Below are 23,054 nucleotides of genomic sequence, written 5' to 3'. Positions count from 1 at the left end.
CAAAGGTTCGATGGTGATTGCAAGAGGCAGAAAATATTCAAGGTTGTATCTTATACAGACAAAGCTCTCCCAAGAAGAGATCAACGCAGTGGAGAATGAAAATGCAATTGAATTGTGGCATAGACGCCTCACACACATGCCCGAGAAAGGCATGACAAAATTGGCCAAGAAAAATATTCTGACTGGATTGGATCATGTTAATTTAAATAAATGTGCTAACTGTCTGGCCGGAAAACAAAATAGAGTTGCTTTCAAGAGTTCCTCTCCTTCTAGAGTGGAAAATATATTAGATCTGGTACACTCAGATCTATGTGGTCCATTTCCAAAGTCACTTGGTGGTGCTCATTATTTTGTGACTTTCATAGATGACCACTCTAGAAAAACATGGGTATACACTTTAAAATCAAAAGATCAAGTCTTACAGGTTTTCAAGCACTTTGTAGCCCAGGTTGAGAGACAAACTGGCAAGAAGCTGAAGTGCATTCGGACAGACAATGGTGGAGAGTACACTGGTCCATTTAATATGTACTGCAAGGAGCATGGTATTCGACATCAACAAACTCCTCCAAAAACACCGCAGTTGAACGGGTTGGCTGAAAGAATGAACAGAACTTTAATGGAAAGAGTCAGATGCTTGCTTTCACATTCAAAGTTGCCAAAGGAGTTTTGGGGTGAAGCTCTAGTCACATCAGCTTATATTCTGAATCTTTCACCATGTGTCCCGCTGGATTACGATGTTCCAGAAAAGGTGTGGTCTGGAAAAGACTGTTCCTACAAACATCTGCGAGTGTTCGGTTGTAAAGCTTTTGTCCACATTCCCAGGGATGAAAGATCCAAGCTTGATGTCAAAACCAAAGAGTGCATATTTATTGGTTATGGCCAAGATGAATTTGGCTATAAGTTCTTTGATCCAGTCCATAAGAAGTTAATCAGAAGCCGTGATGCGGTCTTTATGGAAGACCAGACAATTGAAGACATTGAGAAGTCTGTAAAAGATGCTTCTAGACCTGAAACTAGCTCACCAAGCCTTCAGTTAGTGCCTCCAACAACGGTGCCAAGACAGGTTGGAGAAGAAATTCAAATTGATCAACCAGAGATAGTTGCTCAAGACGCTCCTATTCAGAATGAACCAGTTGATGCTGATGAAGAAGTTCACCATCAACCACCAGTTGCAGAACGTTCTCCAGTTCGAACAAGATCCGGTAGAGCCATTCAACGTTCTACCAGATATTCTCCGAATGATTATGTCCTAGTGACTGACGGGGGAGAACCAGAAAGCTTTGAAGAAGCCATGGATGATGAACACAAGCAAAAATGGTTCGAGGCCATGCAAGATGAGATGAAATCCTTGCATGAGAATAAAACTTTTGAGTTGGTAAAGTTGCCTGAAGGCAAGAAAGCTTTGAAGAACAGATGGGTGTTCAGAATCAAGAATGAAGAAGCTAGCTCACAACCAAGATTCAAAGCCAGATTGGTTGTGAAAGGATACAGTCAAAGAAAAAGCATCGACTTTGACGAGATTTTCTCACCAGTGGTGAAGATGACATCCATTCGTACTGTGCTGGGGTTAGCAGCAAGTCAGAACCTGGAGGTTGAGCAAATGGATGTGAAGACTGCCTTCCTACATGGCGATTTGGAAGAAGAAATATACATGGAGCAGCCAGAGGGTTTCAAGAAGAAAGGAAAAGAGGATTATGTTTGCAAGCTAAAGAAGAGCCTCTATGGCTGAAAGCAGGCACCAAGGCAGTGGTACAAGAAGTTCGAGTCAGTTATGGGGGAGCAAGGCTACAAGAAGACTACTTTAGATCAATGCGTCTTCGTTCAAAAATTCTCTGATGATGATTTCATTATTTTATTGCTCTATGTGGATGATATGTTGATTGTTGGCAGGAACATCTCCAGAATTAACAATCTGAAGAAACAGTTGAGCAAGTCTTTTGCCATGAAAGACTTGGGGCCAGCAAAACAAATTCTTGGCATGAGAATTATTCGAGACAAAAGCGCCAAGAAGATATGGTTGTCGCAGGAGAAGTACATTGAGAAAGTACTTCAAAGGTTTAATATGGATAAATCTAAAATGGTTAGTTGTCCTCTTGCTAATCATTTTAAACTCAGTGCCAAGCAGAGCCCTTCTACTGAGAAAGAGAAGGAAGAAATGAGCAGAGTCCCGTATGCTTCAGCAGTTGGAAGTCTAATGTATGCCATGGTATGCACACGACCGGATATTGCACATGCAGTTGGTGTCGTAAGTAGATTCCTTTCAAATCCAAGAAAGGAACATTGGGAAGCTGTTAAATGGATATTCAGGTATCTTCGTGGTACTTCAAAAATGTGTTTATGTTTTGGAGATACCGAACCTGTGCTAGTTGGCTACACAGATGCGGATATGGCTGGTGATACTGACACAAGGAAGTCTACATCAGGGTACCTGATTACATTTGCAGGGGGGAGCTGTGTCATGGCAGTCAAGATTACAAAAGTGTGTTGCACTTTCCACGACTGAAGCAGAATTCATTGCAGCAACGGAAGCGTGTAAGAGCTATTATGGATGAAGAAGTTCTTTAACGAACTTGGCTTCCGTCAGGAAAAATATCAGTTATTTTGTGACAGTCAGAGTGCTATTCACCTTGGAAAGAATTCCTCTTTCCATTCCAGATCAAAGCATATTGATGTGAGATACCATTGGATCAGGGATGTGTTGGAGATGAAACTACTACAGTTAGAGAAGATCCATACTGATGAAAATGGATCGGACATGTTAACGAAAGTTTTACCAAGGGAGAAGTTCGAGTACTGTCGAATGGCCGCAGGGATAACAAAAGCCCCCATATAATTGGGAGGGGAAGAATTGTTAGTTTAAAGTCTCAATTAAATGAGGGATCATTTATGTAATTGGGAGGGGAAGAATTATTGATCTTGACCACCGAAATTTCGGTGGTCAAGTGTGGCTGCTGAGCAACAATTGCTGCTGGCATTAATTGCCAGCAACAATTGTTGCTGACATTTTCAACTCCTTGGCTTATAAAAGCCAAGGAGATAGTTTAATAATTTGGATTTTGAGGGATGAAAATCCAGAGAGGGAGTATAGAAGATTTAAGGGTGAGTCAATTTTGAGTTTTCAAAATTGGGTGTAAGGTAGAGAGCTTTATTGAGAGTTAGTGATTGTTTGAGGGTAGTGTAATTGTTTTCGGGGAGAGACAAAATAGTAAAGATAATTATTTTGGGGTTTTTCAGGAAACACCTGAGTGCTACTATTTTGGTTTTATCTCATTGTAACTCTAGAAGGTTTCTAGAGAACATCCTCTTTGTACGCCTACTATTTTATAGTGGAATAATTTACTCTCAAGCTTGTTCGTGGACGTAGTCTCTTTAAAATTATCGGTGTCATTTTAATTGATTATTTTGCTCGTCAATATATTTACGGAATAAATTTTCCGCGTTTATTCCCAACATATCACACTACAATTCCACATTTACACAATCATTAATTCATAAATCATGACAGTTAAATGAATTCAACCTCCTCATCAATCAAGCTAATTAACAACTAACCACATAATTTGGACATCCATAAGATGGTCTCCCTGGATTTTCAGGCTTCCTAAAAACTTTAAATAATGAAAATTCATTGTAGAAACAAATAAAATGATTCGTTTCTAGTGGCGGATCCAGGATTTGAGGGAGGGGGGGTCAAAACTCTAAGTAAAATTTTTTTAGACTAATGTTTGTAGCCAAGAGCAAAAATACCCCTAACATTTTTTACTCCTAACGTCTAAAATGGTGTAATTTTACCCCTAATATTTGTAGCCAAGAGCAATTTTACCCCCAACGTTGATAAATTGGATCAATTTCAGACACTATTATAACATACAATCATTTTTTTCTTTATTTTGCACTAATTGCATATCAATTTGTTCTAAAAAAATGATATAATGTTTTTGGTAATTTAATAATAAAATTGGAGATTAATATTTATAAATTCGGTAAAAAAATTTGAATTTTTTTTTGTCTAATTCGTACAAAAGATAATATATTTTTAATATTTTTTCACATCCCAACATGTGTTTGTGATTTGTTACTGATAAAATAACGCATGTGTGAAGTGTAGATGACAAGATTCATTACCGAGGAGACAATTTGATGAATTATTTCTCAAATTGACCCAATTTATCAACGTTAGGGTAAAACTGCTTTTGGCTTCCAACATTAGGGATAAAATTGCACCATTTTAAACGTTAGAGGTAAAATTGCTCATGACCCAAAACATTAGAGGTATTTTTATACTTTAACCATTTTTTTTGGATTAAATTTTTTTTTTTTAAGGGATGAGGGGGGGGGAGGAGTCAAAGGGCGCCACTGTTCGTCTCCATGAAATTGGTCACAAGCACAACAAAGAAGAAGAAGAACCAGAACAAGAGGTGAAGAATAAGAAAATGAAGAAAAATTAGAAGTAATATGGGGTGAAGAATAAGCAAATGGAGAAGAAGAATTAGAAGTACTGCGAAGAGGAATGAACTATAATCGAAGATGATGAAAGCGAGAAAGAAGAAGAAAACAAGGAAATAGTAATCGAGGAAGAAGAAATCAAAGTAGATGAAATAGACGAAGAAGAAACATGAGAAGAATATGAAGAAAAAACATCAAAAGAAATCGAAGAAGACAAAGAACTAATCAAAAAAGAAAAAGCAAAATAAGAAATCGAACATGAAAAAGAAATTGAAGAATAAAATGAAGAAATAGAAACAAATGAAGAAATCGAAGGATGAAGATCAACGACTTCGAAGAAATTGAAACAAATGAAGAAAAGGGAAATAGATGAAGAAAGACAAGTCCGAAGAAATTGAAGGATGAAGAAGGCCAAAAGGAAGGGATTTTACCATTAGAATGAGAGAAAAAGAATAATTCACTCTTTATGTGCCTCCTAATGTTGGTAATATGTGTCATGTCACTATTATGCTGGTAAAAAGAGGCTAAATGTGTTATAATTGTTGAGTTTAATAGGTTGAAAGATTGACCACTAAGTTCTGAGAGTCAATTGATATAAACAGATAAGTTCATGAGGCTTAGAGTAAAGTTTCTATATAGGAATACTCTAAATGGAATAACCTCTATTTTGTTATAAAAAAAAACTCGGTCCAAACTTGATAATAATCTCTATGACTAAACTCTATTTAATAATAACCTCTCAATTGTTATACAAATAGTCCGAAGTGTATTCCTATATAGAGGTTTTACTGTATTAAGATTTTTTTTAATGGGATTTACATTATCTTTTTAACTCTTGAGTTAGCATTCTAATTACATTATGATCCTCTTAATTCATGTTTATATATTTAATCATTACGTTGATAATAAAATGCATTCACACATATATTGACGAAAACAATGATAAATATTATATTTTTTTCTAGACAATGTTTTTTTTTTAAATGAACCGAATTTAAAGACCCGTTTTTTTAAACAGAGATTCCCTGTTTTTGTAAAGTGCTACTTTTCAGGTGCAAAGGTAAATAGGAGGTCACTAACCAAACATCTAAAATTCTCCATTTTAAAATGAAAATGTAAACAAAAGCATGAAAAGCAACAATCAAACACCTCCTAAATATTTATTTGGCTTAATACATCATTTGCCTCATGAACTTATTCAAAAAACTTGATTGGCCTTTTGAACTTTCAAAATGTCTCACTAGCCTTCTGAACTTGCATAAAATGTCCAGTTAGCTCTCTGAACTTGTATAAAATATAATCAATTGACCACTCGATTGTAAAAATGTAAGTTAAATGCGGAATATATGTTGTACGTGTCTTAGAATGTTATTACATAATTCACAAAATAAATTAAAACATATTAAAAATGAAGTTTTTACTTGTTCAATTATAAAAAAAAAGTCTTCTCTAATATTAGAATCGCATACCATGACTTTGGTCGTTTTACTTTTTTTTTAAAGATACGTGCAATACACTTTCCACGTTTAATTTTTTTTTTATAATCGAATGATTAATTGATTACATTTTACACAAGTTTAGGGAGCTCACTGAACATTTTATATAAGTTCGAGGAGTTATCGAGATATTTTAAAAATTTAAGAGGCCTACTAAGCTTTTAGGACAAATTAAGGAGCAAATAATGTATTGTTTCAAAAACAAAAAATAAAGGAGCAAATAATGTATTAAGCCTATTTATTTTATTCTTGTTAACTAAAGTATATTTGCATCGTGGTGTAAAACAATTGAATTAAATTAAATATTTATTACTTTTTTAATTCAAAATTTGATTTTAGTACCATATGAGTTTACTGGGAATTGAGAAAAATATGGTAGTGGATAGGACGGAGTGGAGGGAGCGAATTTATGTCGCTGACATGACTTGATTTCACGGTTTTATATGATGGTTCATGTTAGCCGACCCCAAATCATTTCGGGACTAAGGCTTTGTTGTTATTGTATTAATTATTATATGAGAGGTGCCTTCTAATTAGAGTATCTCTAATGGTTACCCACAACCACTCAATGTACATGCCACATCATCCATTTAATAAACTTCATTTTATTAAACTATATAACTTCAATGGTTAAATTCCATAACCACTCAATTATAATGGACACATCAATCACAAAAGATCCACCAATTAATTAAACCAATCATATTATTTTAAATATATATATATATAAGCAAAAGCTGATTAAACATTGAATGATTGATAAATATTACTTTTTATCATACTATTTTCAATAGAAGAGTATGATACAATGGGATATATACCCCCATTGGAGATGCTCTATCAATAATTTATTTTTGATAAAAATAATAATAAATCTTGAGTAAGCTTAAAAGAATCTTGAATAAGCCTTCAAGGTTGAATTTTCAATACTCAATATGATACACATCATTAAATTATAAATAATAAAATGATAAATTATGCATATTAAAATTCAATTGAATATGAGCTGAATTGATACGTAAGGTGATGAAAGATGCTCTTATTACCTAAAACCTGTATAATATAAGTATTTAGTTAGCATTAACAAAATTCCATAAGAATAAAAAAATTAGGGTAATTAATTTATTAGTCCATATATTTTGATAAAATACACTATTTAGTTTTTGTATTTTCAAAAATACATATAACGTCCCTAACCTTTTTCTCAATGAACTGTTTAGTTCCCTAACGTTTTTTTTTGTGAACTCTTTAGTTCCTGCCGTTAAACTCTTATGAAGATTTTGTTAGTCAAAATTTGGATTTGCGATCTTTTTTGCTTTATTTTCTTTCCTTTAAACTCTAATGCTTCTGAAATCAACATTGAGTGTTCTTCTTGATTTTCTTCTTAATCGTTCAAATTCGTAAGCATTGGGTCTGTTCTTTTTCTTGTTCTCCATACAAATAGTTTTTTCTTCTAAATTGGATTTTCTTTTCTAAAGTTCGAAGGTAAATAGTAAAGGGTATTTAGTCATTTCCGAAGTCATAAACGGTAAAAAATCTAACAAACAGACGGAAGGACTAAATAGTTTACTAAGAAAAAGGTTAGAGACCTTACCATATATTTTTGAAAATACAGGGACGAAACAGTGTGTTTTGTAACTAATAAATTAATTACTCAAAAAACTATCACCTCCAACGGGTCTGCTTACGTCATCCATTTGCCTTGTCATAATGACACGTTTCACCTATATCCGATTATATAGAGCTCTCTTTATCAGATCCCCAGTTTGCAACCAAACAAGCAAACAACCAAAAATCCTCTCTCTCTCTTCTTCCTCCCCGTTTAACCAAAAAAATCAAACTATAAAATTATTATTACTTTTCCTGAATAATTAATAATTTAGTTTCAAAGATAAATATAGGCCTCTGACCTCACCTCTGACCTTTCTACGTACAAGTTGAACAGTAGCAGGCAGATAAATGGCTACGCCGTTGCCGGAATTGCAGAGAGGAGAAGGTGTGATACTCTCGAAATCCGCCAAGAAGGTTGATTCCAAAGGATGTTTGGAAGTAAACAAGCAAAAATCGCCGGTTTTGTTGTTTCTTTACTTCCATAAGGCCATTCGTAATGAGCTTCATGCGCTACATACATTAGCCATGGCTTTTGCCATTGGACAGACCGTGGATGTTACGTCTCTTTTCGAACGCTATCGTTTTCTCAGATTAATTTATGAGCACCATTCTAGTGCAGAAGACGAGGTACTGACTTCTTCTTTTAGTTGCTTGTTTTATTTGTTTCTTTTTATTTGTTTTGTGTTCTGCTGCTTTTGAGAATGTATTGAATTGTTTGCTCAGTTCCTGATTATTTGCCGCTATTGCTGTAAAGTATGTTTTTCAAGTGCAAATTGATTGTAGGACCAACTAATTTGGCAGATGAAGAGAGTTAATATACTGCTGTGCCTGTTGTGCTTAGTGTTCTCTTCCTGAAAAAATATTACACTTGTTAGACATTTTTGTGTATTTTCTGACAGTCGGTTCTAGAAGATGAATTTTGGTTACTCTGCTTTTCTGCGATCATAGTTATTCTTGTTTTTAGCTTGGAAGTTTATTTTATAACTCATAGATGGTCGAATGAGATACCAGAAGTGCCTTTAATGTTTTTGTGAAACTAGGGCCAATCTTTTGTGATTATGCTCATTCTGAGTGGGAGTGAAGATCACTTTTCCGTTGAGCGTGCTTACTTTAATTTCGCTGCTAACCTTTTGTTCCTTACATGTTTTCGTGTTGTTTTGAGATGATCGATTAGCTGTTGGGGGAACTTTTAATATTCTCCGTATTTTTTTTTTTATGTCCATTTGATTATTAGAATTTGTAAACACAACTATTGCAAAAGTATGCTTTGTGCAAGTGATTATTTCCTTATGTTGCAGAATTTAGAACTTAGCATCTGATACATGACAGGTACCTTTTCACCTGCTTGTTGCTTTTGAAAAGATAGACATTTTCAAACTCCTAGAAATGATCTCCACAGAGTAGTTAAGATTAAGTGTGTCTATGGTATCTCAATCGTTACTCTTTTTGACTGAAATTGCTTCATTTCCATCCTTACCATCTCATATCCTGATATATGTATATATATAGAGAGAGAGAGTACATGTGAGAAGTTAATATTTTGTGCAGGTTATTTTTGCAGCTCTTGACATACGTGTCAAGAATGTGGCACATGCATATTCACTCGAACATGAGGGGGAAAGCAATCTTTTTGATCAATTGTCTGAGCTGCTTAGTTCTTATGTGCAAAATGATGAAAGTTTCCCAAGGAAATTAGCATCTTGCACGGAAGCCCTTCAGACATCACTGATTCAGCATATGGCAAAGGAAGAGGAGCAGGTGAGTGAGGCTTGATTTAGTTCCTTTTATATCTTATCCTGGCATTGATTAATTTTATTTGGTAAACATTTTTGCAGCAATTGTAATTTCCATTAAATAGAAATAAAATAAAGGAAAAAAAAAACATATCATCTACATACTTGTACCTTGAGAAATTAGAATATTACAGACATATTACCTTAATTATGCTTATACTGAAAAGATTCTTCTAATATATAAGATTGTCTTCCTCCACATGAATGGACGGCTAGATTATTAAATAATTCTCATCATCTTTAGCTTTCCTTGGCAGTTGTCATCCTCATTATTTATGTTCTATATAATGTGAATGTTTATGTTTAATCCTTGTTAAGAGGTTCTTTTGGGCATTGTAAGTGAATGTTGTGTTTATCCTGAGCATTAATGTCTTTTGAAAAGATAAGGAAGCATTCAAATGCAGCTCTGGTCACATTCTGTTGAAAATCCAAAGAATAGCAATTGACTTAAAATATAAATGTAGTGCTCCTAAGAGAGATTAAACAATTTTATTAGCATGCGACAAGATAATCCATCTTATTTTTCTTGATAGTTGCTTCTAGGACATCTGTTATACTGGATTTGGTATGTGATACATGTGTTTCTTTATGGACCTTTTGTTAGAGTGCATGCAAAAATATGAAATTATGAACTAATTGCAGTCATGATTCTGCTGTTCCATACTTCTTGCTTAACTTCTGCTCAATTTTCCAATTATGCCATGGTCTACCTTCCTCAATGCGCTAGGCACTCTTTGAGATGTTTTCTACATCATGTATTTGATTGTTTAATTCAAGGTTGGATCAGATCATTTTCCTTGTGATCCTTGCCAGCTTTTCTTTCTTCCCCCAGTCTTTCTGTAATTATAGTTTATCAGGAACTCTGTGTATTATCTTCTGGATTGTTTTAAACATATTGTCATTATTTCCCAACTACAAAACATTTATTGTTACTTTTCACCTTGTATGATTGAAGCTAAGCTTTCTTTAGCCCTTTCAATGTCCTTATTTCCCAACTACAAAACATTTAATTTGTTACTTTTCACCTTGTGCAATTGAAGCTAAACTTTCTTTAGTCCTTTCAACCCTTTAAAAGTGATACAAATTTCCAATGGGCTCATGTAATGCTGACATTTTCTCTTCTTTGAACTCTAGTTTACTATTGGTAAATATGCTGTCTTGTTTGTTGTAGAGCACCACTAAGGTGGTATTGAGGTCTTCTTATGCATTCCTTGCTAAAATAATTTATAGCAGGTACAACGACACTGATTCTAAAATGTTGGTAATTTTTATTCAAGAATGTTTATTTTTAAAACGATTCTTTTTTAAATGTTAATATTCAGTTCTTTTTTGTTTAATTTGTCAGGTCATTCCGTTGCTTATTGAGAAGTTCTCTCTCAAAGAGCAGGCAAGTCTAGTTTGGCAATTTTTATGCAGTATTCCTGTGAACATGGTGTCAGTGCTTTTGCAATGGTTAGCATCTTCTATTTCAATGAATGAACGTCAGGATATGCATAAGTGCTTAAGCAAGATAATCCCAGAAGAGAAGCTTCTTCAACAGGTAAGACTTCACTTCTTGTGTTGCATTTTATTTCTGGTGGATGTATTTGCTAAGTGCCCATAGCTGACTTAGTTTTTTCTTGGTGCAGATTGTTTTCACCTGGATGGAGAGAAGATATGAAGCAAAAGAAGTTGACATCCGTGCAGATAATCCTAAAGATTTACCCTCTGTCAATTCTACTGCTAGAACAATTACTTGTGGATTGGATTACACAACATGTGTGTGCGAGCAATACAAAATTGGGAAAAGGAAATGGTTGGAGTCAAGTAATGATGCTTCAGATATTGGGACTCACCCGATAAATGAAATATTGCTTTGGCATAATGCTATAAAAAGGGAGTTAAATGAGTTGGCTGAGGAAGCTAGGAAGATAAAACTTTCTGGCGATTTTACTAATTTATCAGCCTTTGATGACCGATTGCACTTCATTGCTGAAGTTTGTATCTTCCACAGGTAATTTTATATATAGGTGTTGGTGTTCTCTTGAAGATATATACCATTATTGTCGATTTGGAAAAGAACAAGCTCTTTGTTCTTCGATTGTGCCCTATAACAATGTTGAAGTAATTCAGAACTATTTATATGATGGTGATATGATATTGTTATCCTTAAGTGTACTGCCCATGTTTGTTATTTTCTGATGCCGTTCTCAATTATTGGCATAGAAAAATTAATAATCTAGGGTATACCTTAGTGGCCAATTCCAGCAATACTTCAATGAAAAACTTGTTCTAAAACTTGTTCTATTTCTCTCAATGAACTTTATCCGACAAACGCCAGTACTACCAATCATCCAGCTATTCCAATTCAAAATGTATGAAGCTTCCTGTAAATTATCTAATTTTCAATCATTTTTGCTGTTTTGCTACAGTATTGCCGAGGACAAGGTCATATTTCCTGCAGTAGATGGAGAATTGTCTTTCTTTCAAGAGCATGCTGAAGAAGAAAGTCAATTTAATGAGTTCCGGAGTCTGATTGAAAATATTCAGAAGTCTGGTGCAAATTCTAATTCAGCTGCAGACTTTTATGCAAAGTTATGCTCACATGCTGATCAAATAATAGAAACTACACAAAGGCACTTCTATAATGAGGAAGTTCAGGTAAGATTTCATAATTGATGTGATAAATCTTTTGGGATGTTTGGCAGTCTGTAAATTGCGAAGATATTCTTTGTTTCTTTGAGTACTGAATAAGTAGTAAAAAGTCAGGTATGAGCCATCTCTGAGAGTTAGTGTATGTGATAATGCATGGGAGTGTTCAAAGAAGTTCGAAACAATTTGCTTAACCAGTTCTTATTTCAAATTCAAAGCTGGTGATAGAAAACTATACAGGCTTCAAAAGCAAGTTCAATAGATATTACATAGATAGATATTTATAGCACAAAACATCTGTTTCAATTCTTACAGCTCATCTGCTAACTCCCTTGCTTATTTAGGTTCTGCCACTAGCCCAAAAGCACTTTAGCTTCAAAAGGCAACAGGAACTTTTGTACCAAAGCTTGTGTGTTATGCCCCTGAAATTGATTGAGCGTGTCTTGCCATGGTTGGTGGGTTCACTAACTGAAGATGAAGCCAAGAAATTTCTCAAAAACATGCAGTCGGCAGGTTCTTTATCCACCTCTAAATAGCTATTAATTATGAGATATTTCGTACTTAAACAAGTCACCTCACTATATGCATCTTTTCAAATTTGTGATGATTTTCATTCAGCTCCGACAGCAGATGCTGCTTTGGTAACACTTTTTACTGGGTGGGCTTGCAAGGGTCGTAACCAGCGTGCATGTTTGTCAGGTGCAACTGGTTGTTGTCCTGCTAAAAATTTCAGTGACATTGAAGAACATATTCTCCCATCATGTTCCTACTGTACATCTGCATATTGTTCTAAGGAGAGCACTGTGTCAGTTCATGGAGATGAACACAAAAGGCCAGTCAAAAGAAACTCTTCAGAGTTAAGCAAAATTAATGATGCTCCTATTACCTCAAAGTCAATAGGCTCCCCTAAATCATCTTGTACTGATAGGACTTGTTGCGTACCCGGTTTAGGAGTAGATAACAATAATTTAGGATTGAGTTCTCTTTATACAGCCAAGTCTTTGCGGTCCTTGTCTTTAAGTTCCTCAGCTCCATCTCTTAACTCCAGTCTTTTTGTTTGGGAAGTAGATAGTAGCTCCTCTGATATTGGGTGTACAGAACGACCAATTGACACGATATTCAAGTTTCATAAAGCCATACGCAAAGACTTGGAGTATCTGGATGTTGAATCTGGGAAGCTCAACAATTGTGATAATACTTTCCTTCAACAATTTATCGGAAGATTCCGTCTGTTATGGGGCTTACACAGAGCTCATAGTAATGCTGAAGATGATGTTGTTTTCCCAGCATTGGAATCCAAAGAGGCACTTCATAATGTGAGTCATTCGTACACACTCGACCATAAGCAGGAGGAAAAATTGTTTGAAGATATTTCATTTGTCCTTTCTGAGCTTTCACATCTTCATGAAAGTGCACAAAGAGCCTACATGACGAAGGATTTAGTAGAAAGTAACATGGAGGTTTCTGTTTCTGTTGCTGATGATAATGATTGTATTGTTAAGTATAGTGAGCTAGCAACAAAGCTGCAAGGGATGTGCAAATCGATAAGAGTTACTCTTGATCACCATATTTTTAGGGAAGAACTTGAGCTGTGGCCCTTATTTGGAAGGCATTTTTCGATTCAGGAGCAAGACAAAATAGTTGGCCGCATAATTGGCACTACTGGTGCAGAAGTTCTGCAATCTATGTTACCCTGGGTAACTTCTGCTCTTACTCAAGATGAACAGAACAAAATGATGGACACGTGGAAGCAGGCTACCAAGAATACAATGTTTAATGAATGGCTTAATGAATGCTGGAAAGGACCGACAGAATCATCTAGGCAGACTGATCCATCAGAAGCGAGGACTTCTGGAGAAGGTTTTTTTTAATAGTTTTAGAACTATAATGCAGTTTCATGCAGTCTTGAATATTTTGATGAAGACAATTATTTTATTTTTTTCGAACACATTCTTCTGATTCAGCTTTATCTATTGTAGGCAAAGAGTTTCAAGAAAATATGGACCAAAATGATCAAATGTTTAAGCCTGGTTGGAACGATATATTCCGTATGAATCAAAATGAGCTCGAGTCTGAGATTAGAAAGGTTTACAGGGACTCGACTCTTGATCCAAGGAGAAAAGCTTATCTGGTTCAAAATCTCTTGACGAGGTTAGATGTCTTGATTTTAATCGTTTTATACTGTTCCCATAAAAATGAGCCAATGTATCAGTTATAACTTCTTCATTTTTTGGCCAAATGAACCAAGAATAAATTTCTAAACCTTTCAAGTCCTTTCATTTTAGCCAATCTTTTTAAACATTGTCAGCTTTCGCCTAAATCTTTGACATTATGACAAGTTAAGTGAGATCAGTAACCTTGATAAAATATATGATTTCTATTGGTGGCCCGATCAAACTATTGCTTAATAGTTTTTCCAACTTTTTTAATTAGAAAGTGTTTAACCTCTGTGCATCTTTCCTGTTCAAGAAAATCTTGTTATTTATTTCCTTCCTGAACTACTATCAAAGTTTGAGGTAAAGTGTTTTGTAGAACGGGAAAGATATTGTTGGCCTTCGCATACTGCAGCTATACCAGCCATAGAAGTTTCAAAGGAGATGATAAACTGTTGACATCTTCATGGGTATATGTATATATATAATGTTGTAAATATCAAGGTTGAGGATAAAATTCATAAAGATTAAAAGGATTATTATTGCATTATTGCATAATGGTTGTGAAGTATTTGGTGTTTGGCCTTAATTTTTTTTATGGTTTACTTTGGGTGGAGAATATACTTTCATAGTTGACGATTATGATAATTATTTTGTTTTTTCTATCCTAAATTAACCTGCTGGTAAAAACTTATTATTTTAGCCGTTGGATAGCTGCTCAGCAAAAGTTACCTCAAGCAACACCAGGTGAAACTTCTGATAGTGATGATGTAATAGGATGCTCTCCATCATTTCGAGATCCAGAAAAACAAGTATTTGGATGTGAACATTACAAGCGAAACTGTAAACTTCATGCTGCTTGCTGTGGGAAATTGTTTACCTGTAGATTTTGCCATGACGAAGTAAGCGACCACTCTATGGACAGGTACTTGTTGATTTTACTGATTAGTTCCATATTTTAACTAGAGCTTCTGAATATTTGATATTTCTGTTTTTGAGTGACTGCAGAAAAGCAACGTCAGAAATGATGTGCATGCGCTGTATGAAGGTTCAGGGAGTTGGACCAATCTGCACAACACCTGCATGCAATGGCTTTTCAATGGCAAAGTATTACTGCAATATATGCAAGTTTTTTGATGATGAAAGGTGCACAAGTTCTGGAAATTTTATTATAATTATAAAAATTTCAGTCTCTTTTTCTATAGTTATATTATATTCTTCTCATCAGAAAAGCAAATGAATAACTGAAATAAAACAAGAGGAAACTGTAATATGAATGTACCATGTTTGACAAAAAGATCCTTAGCCTTATTTTATGTTGGAAAGAGGAACATCCTTTCCCAGGCTTCAGTGTGTCTATGTTTTCTCTTTTAGAGTTATATTCATAGAACCTTTTATTTCGCATATTAGATTGAAGTATTGATCTTTTGCGTATTCATACAATCTTCTGAAATGTTGCTGATGTAAGAAAGTTCGAAACTAATTTTAACTGATCTTGAAATATTCTGTTACATAATAAGTCAATGTAATTAATGAATAGCATGCCTAAGGCTTCTGGTAGGGTCAATGTGTCTCCTTGATTGTAGGAGTAATATCAGGAGCTACTTTTATATATATGTGTGTATTGCTCCTAAGTAAAATATATTCATGTAGGCTCTTAATCTACATGGTATCTCATGGATTTCTCTCTATTTCCATGGTCCATGACATGGTATCAGAGCCGAGTTCAACTTCAGTTTCTGCCCTTGTGTTCAGAATTTCTGGGTTTGTATTTTTGGGCTATTTCTTTCAGCTTCACTGTCCGCCCTTGTGAGCAGACTGTTTGGACCTAGACTTCCAAGTCCCAGTTCTTCTTCCACCACCATTGCCTCTCTATTTTCGACCAGTCTGTCCGGTTAGTTTTCTAGTGAATCTCCTTCTGTGCATTGACGTTGCTGACAGCCTCTTGCGTGTTGCTTCAACTGAGTTTTTCTTCTATGTTTTTGACAAAGCTTGATGTTATAGGTTGCGTCTCCCGGATTATATTTTATATTCTAAAGTATGTTGAGTGTACTGTCTTTAAGACTAAGACTGTTATCTATATCTGTAGCAAGCTGGGCATGATTAAAATCCCCTCTTCAGCTTGAGGGGGAGTGCTACATAAGAAGTCAATGTAATTAATGAATAGCATGCCTAGGGCTGCTGAAGGGCTGCTTAGGCTTCTGGTAGGGTCAATATGTCTCTTTGATTGTAGGAGTAATATCAGGAGCTACTTGTATATATATATATATATATACATATATATGTGTATTGTTCCTAAGTAAAATATATTCGCGTAGGCTCTTAATCTACATGGTATCCCATGGATTTCTCTCTATTTAACACATTCTAACGGAGGGATAATTACATAACTTGCTAATGTTTCATTCTATTTGTTTTGCTTATATATATTGATATTTCTTGACATCACAAAATTTAAATAGGAGAAGCAGCTACGAGCATCAAGATTTGTTTTTTCCCCCGGCTTGAGAATCTTCTAGATTTCATAGACGTTCGTTCTATGGAGAACTCAGGGAAAGAAACAAAACAACTCTCTCCGCTAAAGATAGTTACCTAGATATGCATCATAGCAAATTCCAAAATAGGTTTGTGCAAGAAAATAAGTAAAAGAAAAACCCAACAACTGGCAGTAGTCATAATGATAACTAATAATCCGGCTTGATCAACAATAATGAGCAGTGGTAATAACCACAGTTTTGTCTGGACTTCTTCTTTCTATACACTTTGGGTGCCTTTGCTGTGTTGTTGCCTTAGAGTTAGAAGATGAAGTAAATCCAAAAGGAAGGTTCAAGTTTTGCCCTTTTAAGGCAGTAATTATCTCAACTTGGTTATGCTTTCTAGTTTCTACTTCTAATCCAAGTTGGTGTCTATGTCTTTGGCTATGTTAAACTGTAGATTTGCACCTGGTACATCATAATTCAAGTTTTGTCAGGATGGACCTGATTTGCATCTCTAGCTAAATTTCCTATTCAATGGTCAAGTTGACTGGAAACATCGAATGCTGTTGGTGATAAGATTAAAGATAAAGACAAATGGAGCTGTCAATTTGAAAAAAAAAGAGCATTTAACTTGCATTTAGTCAGAGAACCAGAATCTTGACAGACTGACAAACAATATTGATGAATGGTCTTGCTAGTAAAAGTGCTGGAGGTTTGCAATGAAACCACACACTATTTGTGCCTTGTTCAGAAGCTTAAAAAATTAGCTTGTAGTGCAGCTTTATAACATTATTGCATGCTTATGCTTCACAATCTAAGTGTTTCTTTTTTCTTCTCCAGAAGGTTTGAACTTAGATTAGTGTTTACATTGATTCAAGCTAGTTTTTTGCTCTTTAGAATTAGCATGCTATTATTTATTTTTTTCCGTTTTGACAGAACAATCATTTTACTCTGCACAGTTCGATGAAGTTTATTCTCATTATGATTGCTTAGAGAGTACAGACATTGTGCTTACACTCATTAATGTTATTGCCATTTCAGGACAGTATATCATTGCCCCTTTTGCAATTTATGTCGTGTTGGGAGAGGACTTGGAATTGATTACTTTCATTGCATGACGTGTAACTGTTGTTTGGGGATTAAGTTAGTGAATCACAAGTGTCTAGAGAAAGGTCTAGAGACAAACTGCCCCATCTGCTGTGATTTTTTGTTCACATCAAGTGCAACAGTTAGAGCTTTGCCTTGTGGCCATTACATGCATTCAGCTTGCTTTCAGGTATCTTTTCTTCCATTTGAGATGTTACGTTTTCTTTTTATCTCTTCTTAAATTTATTATGGAGTGGTTGACATTACTAATGCTTCAGGTTCTCTTATGCAGGCATACACTTGCAGTCACTACACCTGTCCAATATGCAGCAAATCTTTAGGAGATATGGCTGTGAGAAAAACTTTTCTTGCTATGTTTCATAGAATTGTTTTCTATGTTATTATAGTTGATATAAAATTCCCATGATATAGATGACAAACATTCGTCAAATAATTGGTACTTACTATAAACGAGTTTTTCTCTTTGCAATTTTGAATTGGTTAATATCTTATTCACAAGAAATCCAAACATTTTGTCAACTCTGCAATTTGGCCTATAACTTTGAATTTATCAATCTCATAAACAAGCTTTCACACTAGCGTCAATGGTGCCAAAACACTTTAATCATTGATACAGTCATATATTTTAGTCATAAAGTTTTTAAATAAGCACTCTTACTTCAAGGAAGGGAAAAATAGAGAATTCGTTTTTAATAAAGTAATCATGTTCTGAAGGTCTTACACTTGAATATATTATGTTATTCTAAAAGATAAATTTCTTGAATGAATATGTATTCATGTCATATTGAATGTTTTAGCTTATGCCTTTGGAAGCTTTGGCTAAAATGTTTGATTAATTATATCTGTAATGGAAAAAGTTAAAAGCATTGGCTTTAATTTGATCAAAGCTCATCCATTAATCCTGGAACATGTACGTGTCTAGTTATCTAACTTTTATACCATGTCAGCTTTTTTTAATATCGACAAACATAGGTGGTTATGCATTCTGGTATTGAGAAAGCTTAACTTCTAATATTTTCGTTTATTAGTTTATTCCAGCAAGTCAGTGGTAATAATTATATATAGAAGTTTCTACATTCTTTTGTTAGTTATAACAGGGGTCAAATGAGGAGGATGAGAATTAAGACAACTTTGTGTTGTAAACAGGATTTAACTCAAATTATTACGAGCATCTTTATCAATTGTATCTAATAGACACAAATTCGGAAAAGAGCTTAGGAATAGTATGATTTACTTAGCTGCTGATAGATGAAGCTTAGGAATCTATCTTATTATTTTTGTTACCAATGTAGGTTTACTTTGGCATGCTTGATGCGTTGCTGGCTGCTGAGGAGCTTCCAGAAGAATACCGGGAGCGTTGTCAGGTACGTCTTCCTACAACAACCTTTTCTCTAGTTTCAGCCCTCCAGAGTGTTTCTAGATTTTTCCACTTGTGTCCAAAACAAGTTGTGTATTAGGGTATAGATAGCCTCTTCACCTTCCAAATGCACTCGGTGTCAAGGATAATGAATTACAGCCTACATTTTTCTGATCAAGAAAAAGGGAAAATAATGAAAAGACTAAAAGCATAATAATACACGAAGGATATGTAGGATTTTGACTCTGTATTAATTGATTGATTTGTTATCAATTCTGTATGATAAGGCTAAGTTGTGATAAAACAAAGTTAAGTAATAATGGGAAAGCCCTTAAATAAATATTGAAATGTTGTTTAGTGATCCTGATTATGCGATGATTTGAATGGTGTGTTGTTTATTTTGACAATACAGGATATACTCTGTAATGATTGTGATAGAAAGGGCACTGCCCGCTTCCACTGGTTATATCATAGGTGTGGATTTTGTGGATCTTACAACACTCGAGTGATTAAGATTGAGACAGAAAAACCCGAACCCAATTCGCAGTAGCAAGAGGTTTCTTTTCAGCAATGAGGTATAGACATTAGCCCTGTATATACTTGCTAGTCATGTTACTCAATTTTCCCCCTCTAGAAGGTGTCTCTTTGGTTTGAGTTTCTGGTTTACACTTGTCCTGTATAGAATTTTATAGCATTTTGAGTTCTGTTTAAATGGTTTGAGTAAACCCTGTCTTTTTGTCCTAAAATGCATCTGCAATGTATAGATTTTGTTTTTTTTCTACTCAGATCCAGCTCATCAAATTTTGACGTTCTTCTCGTGAAAACCTGGATATTGCCAATATTGTCGTTATAAGAAGATTCAAGGACCCTCTTTCTATTTTTATTGTTAGACGATTCTGAATATGGATTCTATTGGTTCTGTCTAATGCATTCTTTTCAATTTCGCTGATGGTAATGGTTAGACTTTCGATCAAATTAAGCAAGGAAAGAAAAGAAATACTAATTCCTCAAGTTTTTCTTCTTTGGTGTGAATTCTATTACTCAAGTCAAAATCTCCACAATTGTATTAGTGTGTTTAATTTTTTTAGAGAGCAAATCGAATGCAGCTTTAACATTCCTCTCTTTGGTGCCTTAAACCGGGTGTCAGCAGCTCTAGGTAAGGATTCGTTCCTATAAATTAGTGAAAAAAAAACACAAATTTTGTAATGCACCTTTGGCAAAGTGAAAATTGTATTATCCACGTGTCTAGGTTGGGTGGTGTTTGATAATGTGATTAATCACTTAAAATATTTTAATATGATGTCTGTTTATTGAATTTTAGTTTGTTTGATGATACTATTTAAAAAATTTATTTAATTAAGTGAAAAAAAAGCATCTTTCCTGAGAAGTCAAAATGTCAATTTACTATATAAAGTTGAACAATATCAATAATACAAATTTAATATTATTTTTTTGGAAAGCATTTTTTTAATATTTTTAATATCCCATGTATTTTTTAAGTTTGTCAAATAACACTTTATTACATGTTTTTGTTGACAATAGAGAAACGACTGTTATGATGGACGTATACTTAATTTATTTTATTTTATTTTATTTTATTTTTTTTTGAAAACTCTGATTTTGTATTTCTCGTAGAATGAGCAGGATACATAAAAAAAATGTGAAATTTACGTGATATTTTATTTTTAGAGGTTGAATTTCACTGTAAATATATTGTGTTTTCAAATCTTTTTGATTAAATATATCATCTGTATTTTGAACTTATTTAAATAGAAGCTTGATTATTTTCTAAATTTTCAAAGTTTTCAAATAATCTTTTTAAATTATTTAAAATGTCTCAGTTATAAAGAAGTAAACTGTATATAAGTTTTGTTGTAAAAAAATCAAATGAATTAACACATAAGTAATATATCATACTTGAATTGACATATAGAAAAAAAATGGGATTGATTATTATTTTCAGTATATTGATGAAAAAGATGATGAATGAAAAAGTTAATTAAAACTGTCAACATATCCTATTTATATAGAAACAAATGTTATCCTTGAGTCTAAAGGTAAATTATTAGACTCAAGGTAATTTATATGAATAATAGTAAACTTATAATAAACTATCCAACAACTTTTAACTAATAACAAATTAATCTCTAATCTTTATTATTTAATACTCTTTATCCCGATATATCTGATATTAAAAAATAACGAAAAGTGAATAATGTACTTAAATAATTCACAAAGTTAGGGCTTTCATGATGAAAAAGAATTAATTAGTTCCATTTTGTTTATCTACGTGTCAGTCCAAGTCTGGCGTGTCACTTACATGTTAATTTGTTTGATTTTTTCAAGAAGCGTGCAACACATTTTTGACATGCAGTTTATTCTTTGTAATCGATGCATTAATTAACTACAATCTAAACAAGTTGAGAGAGGCTATCAGAACGTTTGCACTACAATTTAAGCAATTTGAGGGAGGCTATCGGAATATTTTAAGCAAGTCAATGGGTAGGGATGCAACAGATATTCTACCCATGGGTATCCGTCGCTACCCGACCCTAATGAGATTGTATGTACCCTGTATAAAAGGATATGGGACAGGTATGTACTAAAAAAAAAATACTCGTGATGGGTATGAGACGAGTATGAACACCATCGAGTACCCACTATATATTTGACTTTCAGCCATCTATTTTAACCACTAAATTAATTTATTTTTATTGATTAAGAGTTTTGAATTTGCAATATTTGGTAAATTTATAAATGAATTATTTATGGTTGGTTTATTAAATTTAACTTTTGTTGAATTTGTAATATTTTTTGTTTTATGTATTGATTCTTAACGGATAAGAATATCTGCAGGTAGCCATAATTTAAATGGGACGGGTACGCAATTCATGAAGTATACCCGTTAAGGTAATGAGACGGTACAGATAATGAAAAAATAAATGGGTTAAGGATTTGAGATTGACACTATCTGCGGTTACTCTACCCGTTATCATCTCTATTAAGAAAGCTTCTGTGACACTTTAAAAGTTGATTGATGGAATCTTTTCTTTTCTGTTGATGGAATGCATGCTGCTAGGATGAGATGGGAGGTCCTGTTGGACTGAAATTTCTTGCAATAAAAGGCAATTATCTTTATATTTTTCCCTTTGGGATAAGAGAATGAGATATTAAAGGCCCTAAGCTTCTACGTTTTGTACTCTATAAATTTGGCTGGTTAAATTTAGTTAGGTAATATTTTATATTATTTTAAAAAATCAAAGCGCTAGTTAGGGTTGGAGATACTCTAATAATAATTTATATACATAATTTTTAAATTTGAGATCTAAATAATTATTATAATTGAAATATATTTAGTATTGCGGATTGAAATACATTTTAGATTGGAGGTCCCTTTATATCGGAGGTTCTAAGTGGTCGTCTAGACTGGAAACTGGCTCTAATAGACCAATTAAACTTTCTTCAAGGATGGATTAAAAAAAATGAAAAAATACAATTGAAAACATCAAAAGGACACTTGTGAAAAAATTATATTTACACAGTGAAATTCAACTTCAAAAAATAGCATATCAAGTAAATTTCACATTTTTCTTTGGCTTAATATCTAAAAAGTTTAATTAATCCCTTAAATTTATAATGTATCTTTTTAGTCCCCTCAACTTACTTAAAATAACTTATTTGTCATTTAGATTTGTTTAAAATAACCTATTGGACCCCTGAACTTGCTCACAATGACCATTTGCCTCCTAAACTTATTTAAAGTGAAAATAAATAAAAACTGAAAAAATAAAGGTTAATTCATGATTCTAAATCTTTACTATAACGTTTTATTTTTTTACATAGCTAAAAGCAAATAAGGAAACAAACCCATAAATTCAAGCAATTAAGCTCTCTCTCTCTCTGTACATGAAAATGGTAGTCTTGAATAAGTTTCCATTAGTAAACAGATGAGCCAAAGAACATAACTTTGAGTTAAAATTAAA

The 23,054-nt window shown here is 33.8% G+C and overlaps 1 protein-coding gene across 5 annotated transcripts; it reads left to right on the top strand.

Moving 5' to 3' along the window:
• Positions 1 to 7,722: 7,722 nt before the first annotated feature.
• LOC136217955 (zinc finger protein BRUTUS) lies at positions 7,723 to 22,303 on the top strand. Of its 5 annotated transcripts, none has more exons than XM_066004671.1 (15): positions 7,723 to 8,180; positions 9,102 to 9,311; positions 10,692 to 10,886; positions 10,975 to 11,339; positions 11,758 to 11,986; positions 12,322 to 12,490; positions 12,596 to 13,837; positions 13,957 to 14,128; positions 14,834 to 15,055; positions 15,139 to 15,276; positions 17,649 to 17,883; positions 17,986 to 18,045; positions 19,007 to 19,078; positions 19,484 to 19,646; positions 21,928 to 22,303. In XM_066004671.1, exons 1-14 carry the CDS (start codon positions 7,902 to 7,904, stop codon positions 19,619 to 19,621), a joined length of 3,726 nt encoding a protein of 1,241 aa, XP_065860743.1. In that variant the 5' UTR covers positions 7,723 to 7,901; the 3' UTR covers positions 19,622 to 19,646; positions 21,928 to 22,303. The 5 variants fall into 5 exon arrangements, 4 of the variants coding, with proteins under 4 accessions (XP_065860743.1, XP_065860742.1, XP_065860741.1 ...); XM_066004670.1 differs by lacking the exon at positions 21,928 to 22,303 and adding an exon at positions 19,858 to 19,960; XR_010683581.1 differs by lacking the exon at positions 21,928 to 22,303 and having other exon boundaries at positions 17,972 to 18,045; positions 19,484 to 19,553.
• The last annotated feature ends 751 nt before the right edge of the window (positions 22,304 to 23,054 follow it).

The sequence above is a fragment of the Euphorbia lathyris genome, chromosome 2, assembly GCF_963576675.1.
Source record: "Euphorbia lathyris chromosome 2, ddEupLath1.1, whole genome shotgun sequence".
In the NCBI taxonomy this organism is placed as follows: Eukaryota; Viridiplantae; Streptophyta; class Magnoliopsida; order Malpighiales; family Euphorbiaceae; genus Euphorbia; species Euphorbia lathyris.
Note: the sequence above shows the minus strand (reverse complement) of the source record. Positions and strands in the feature narration are given on the sequence as shown.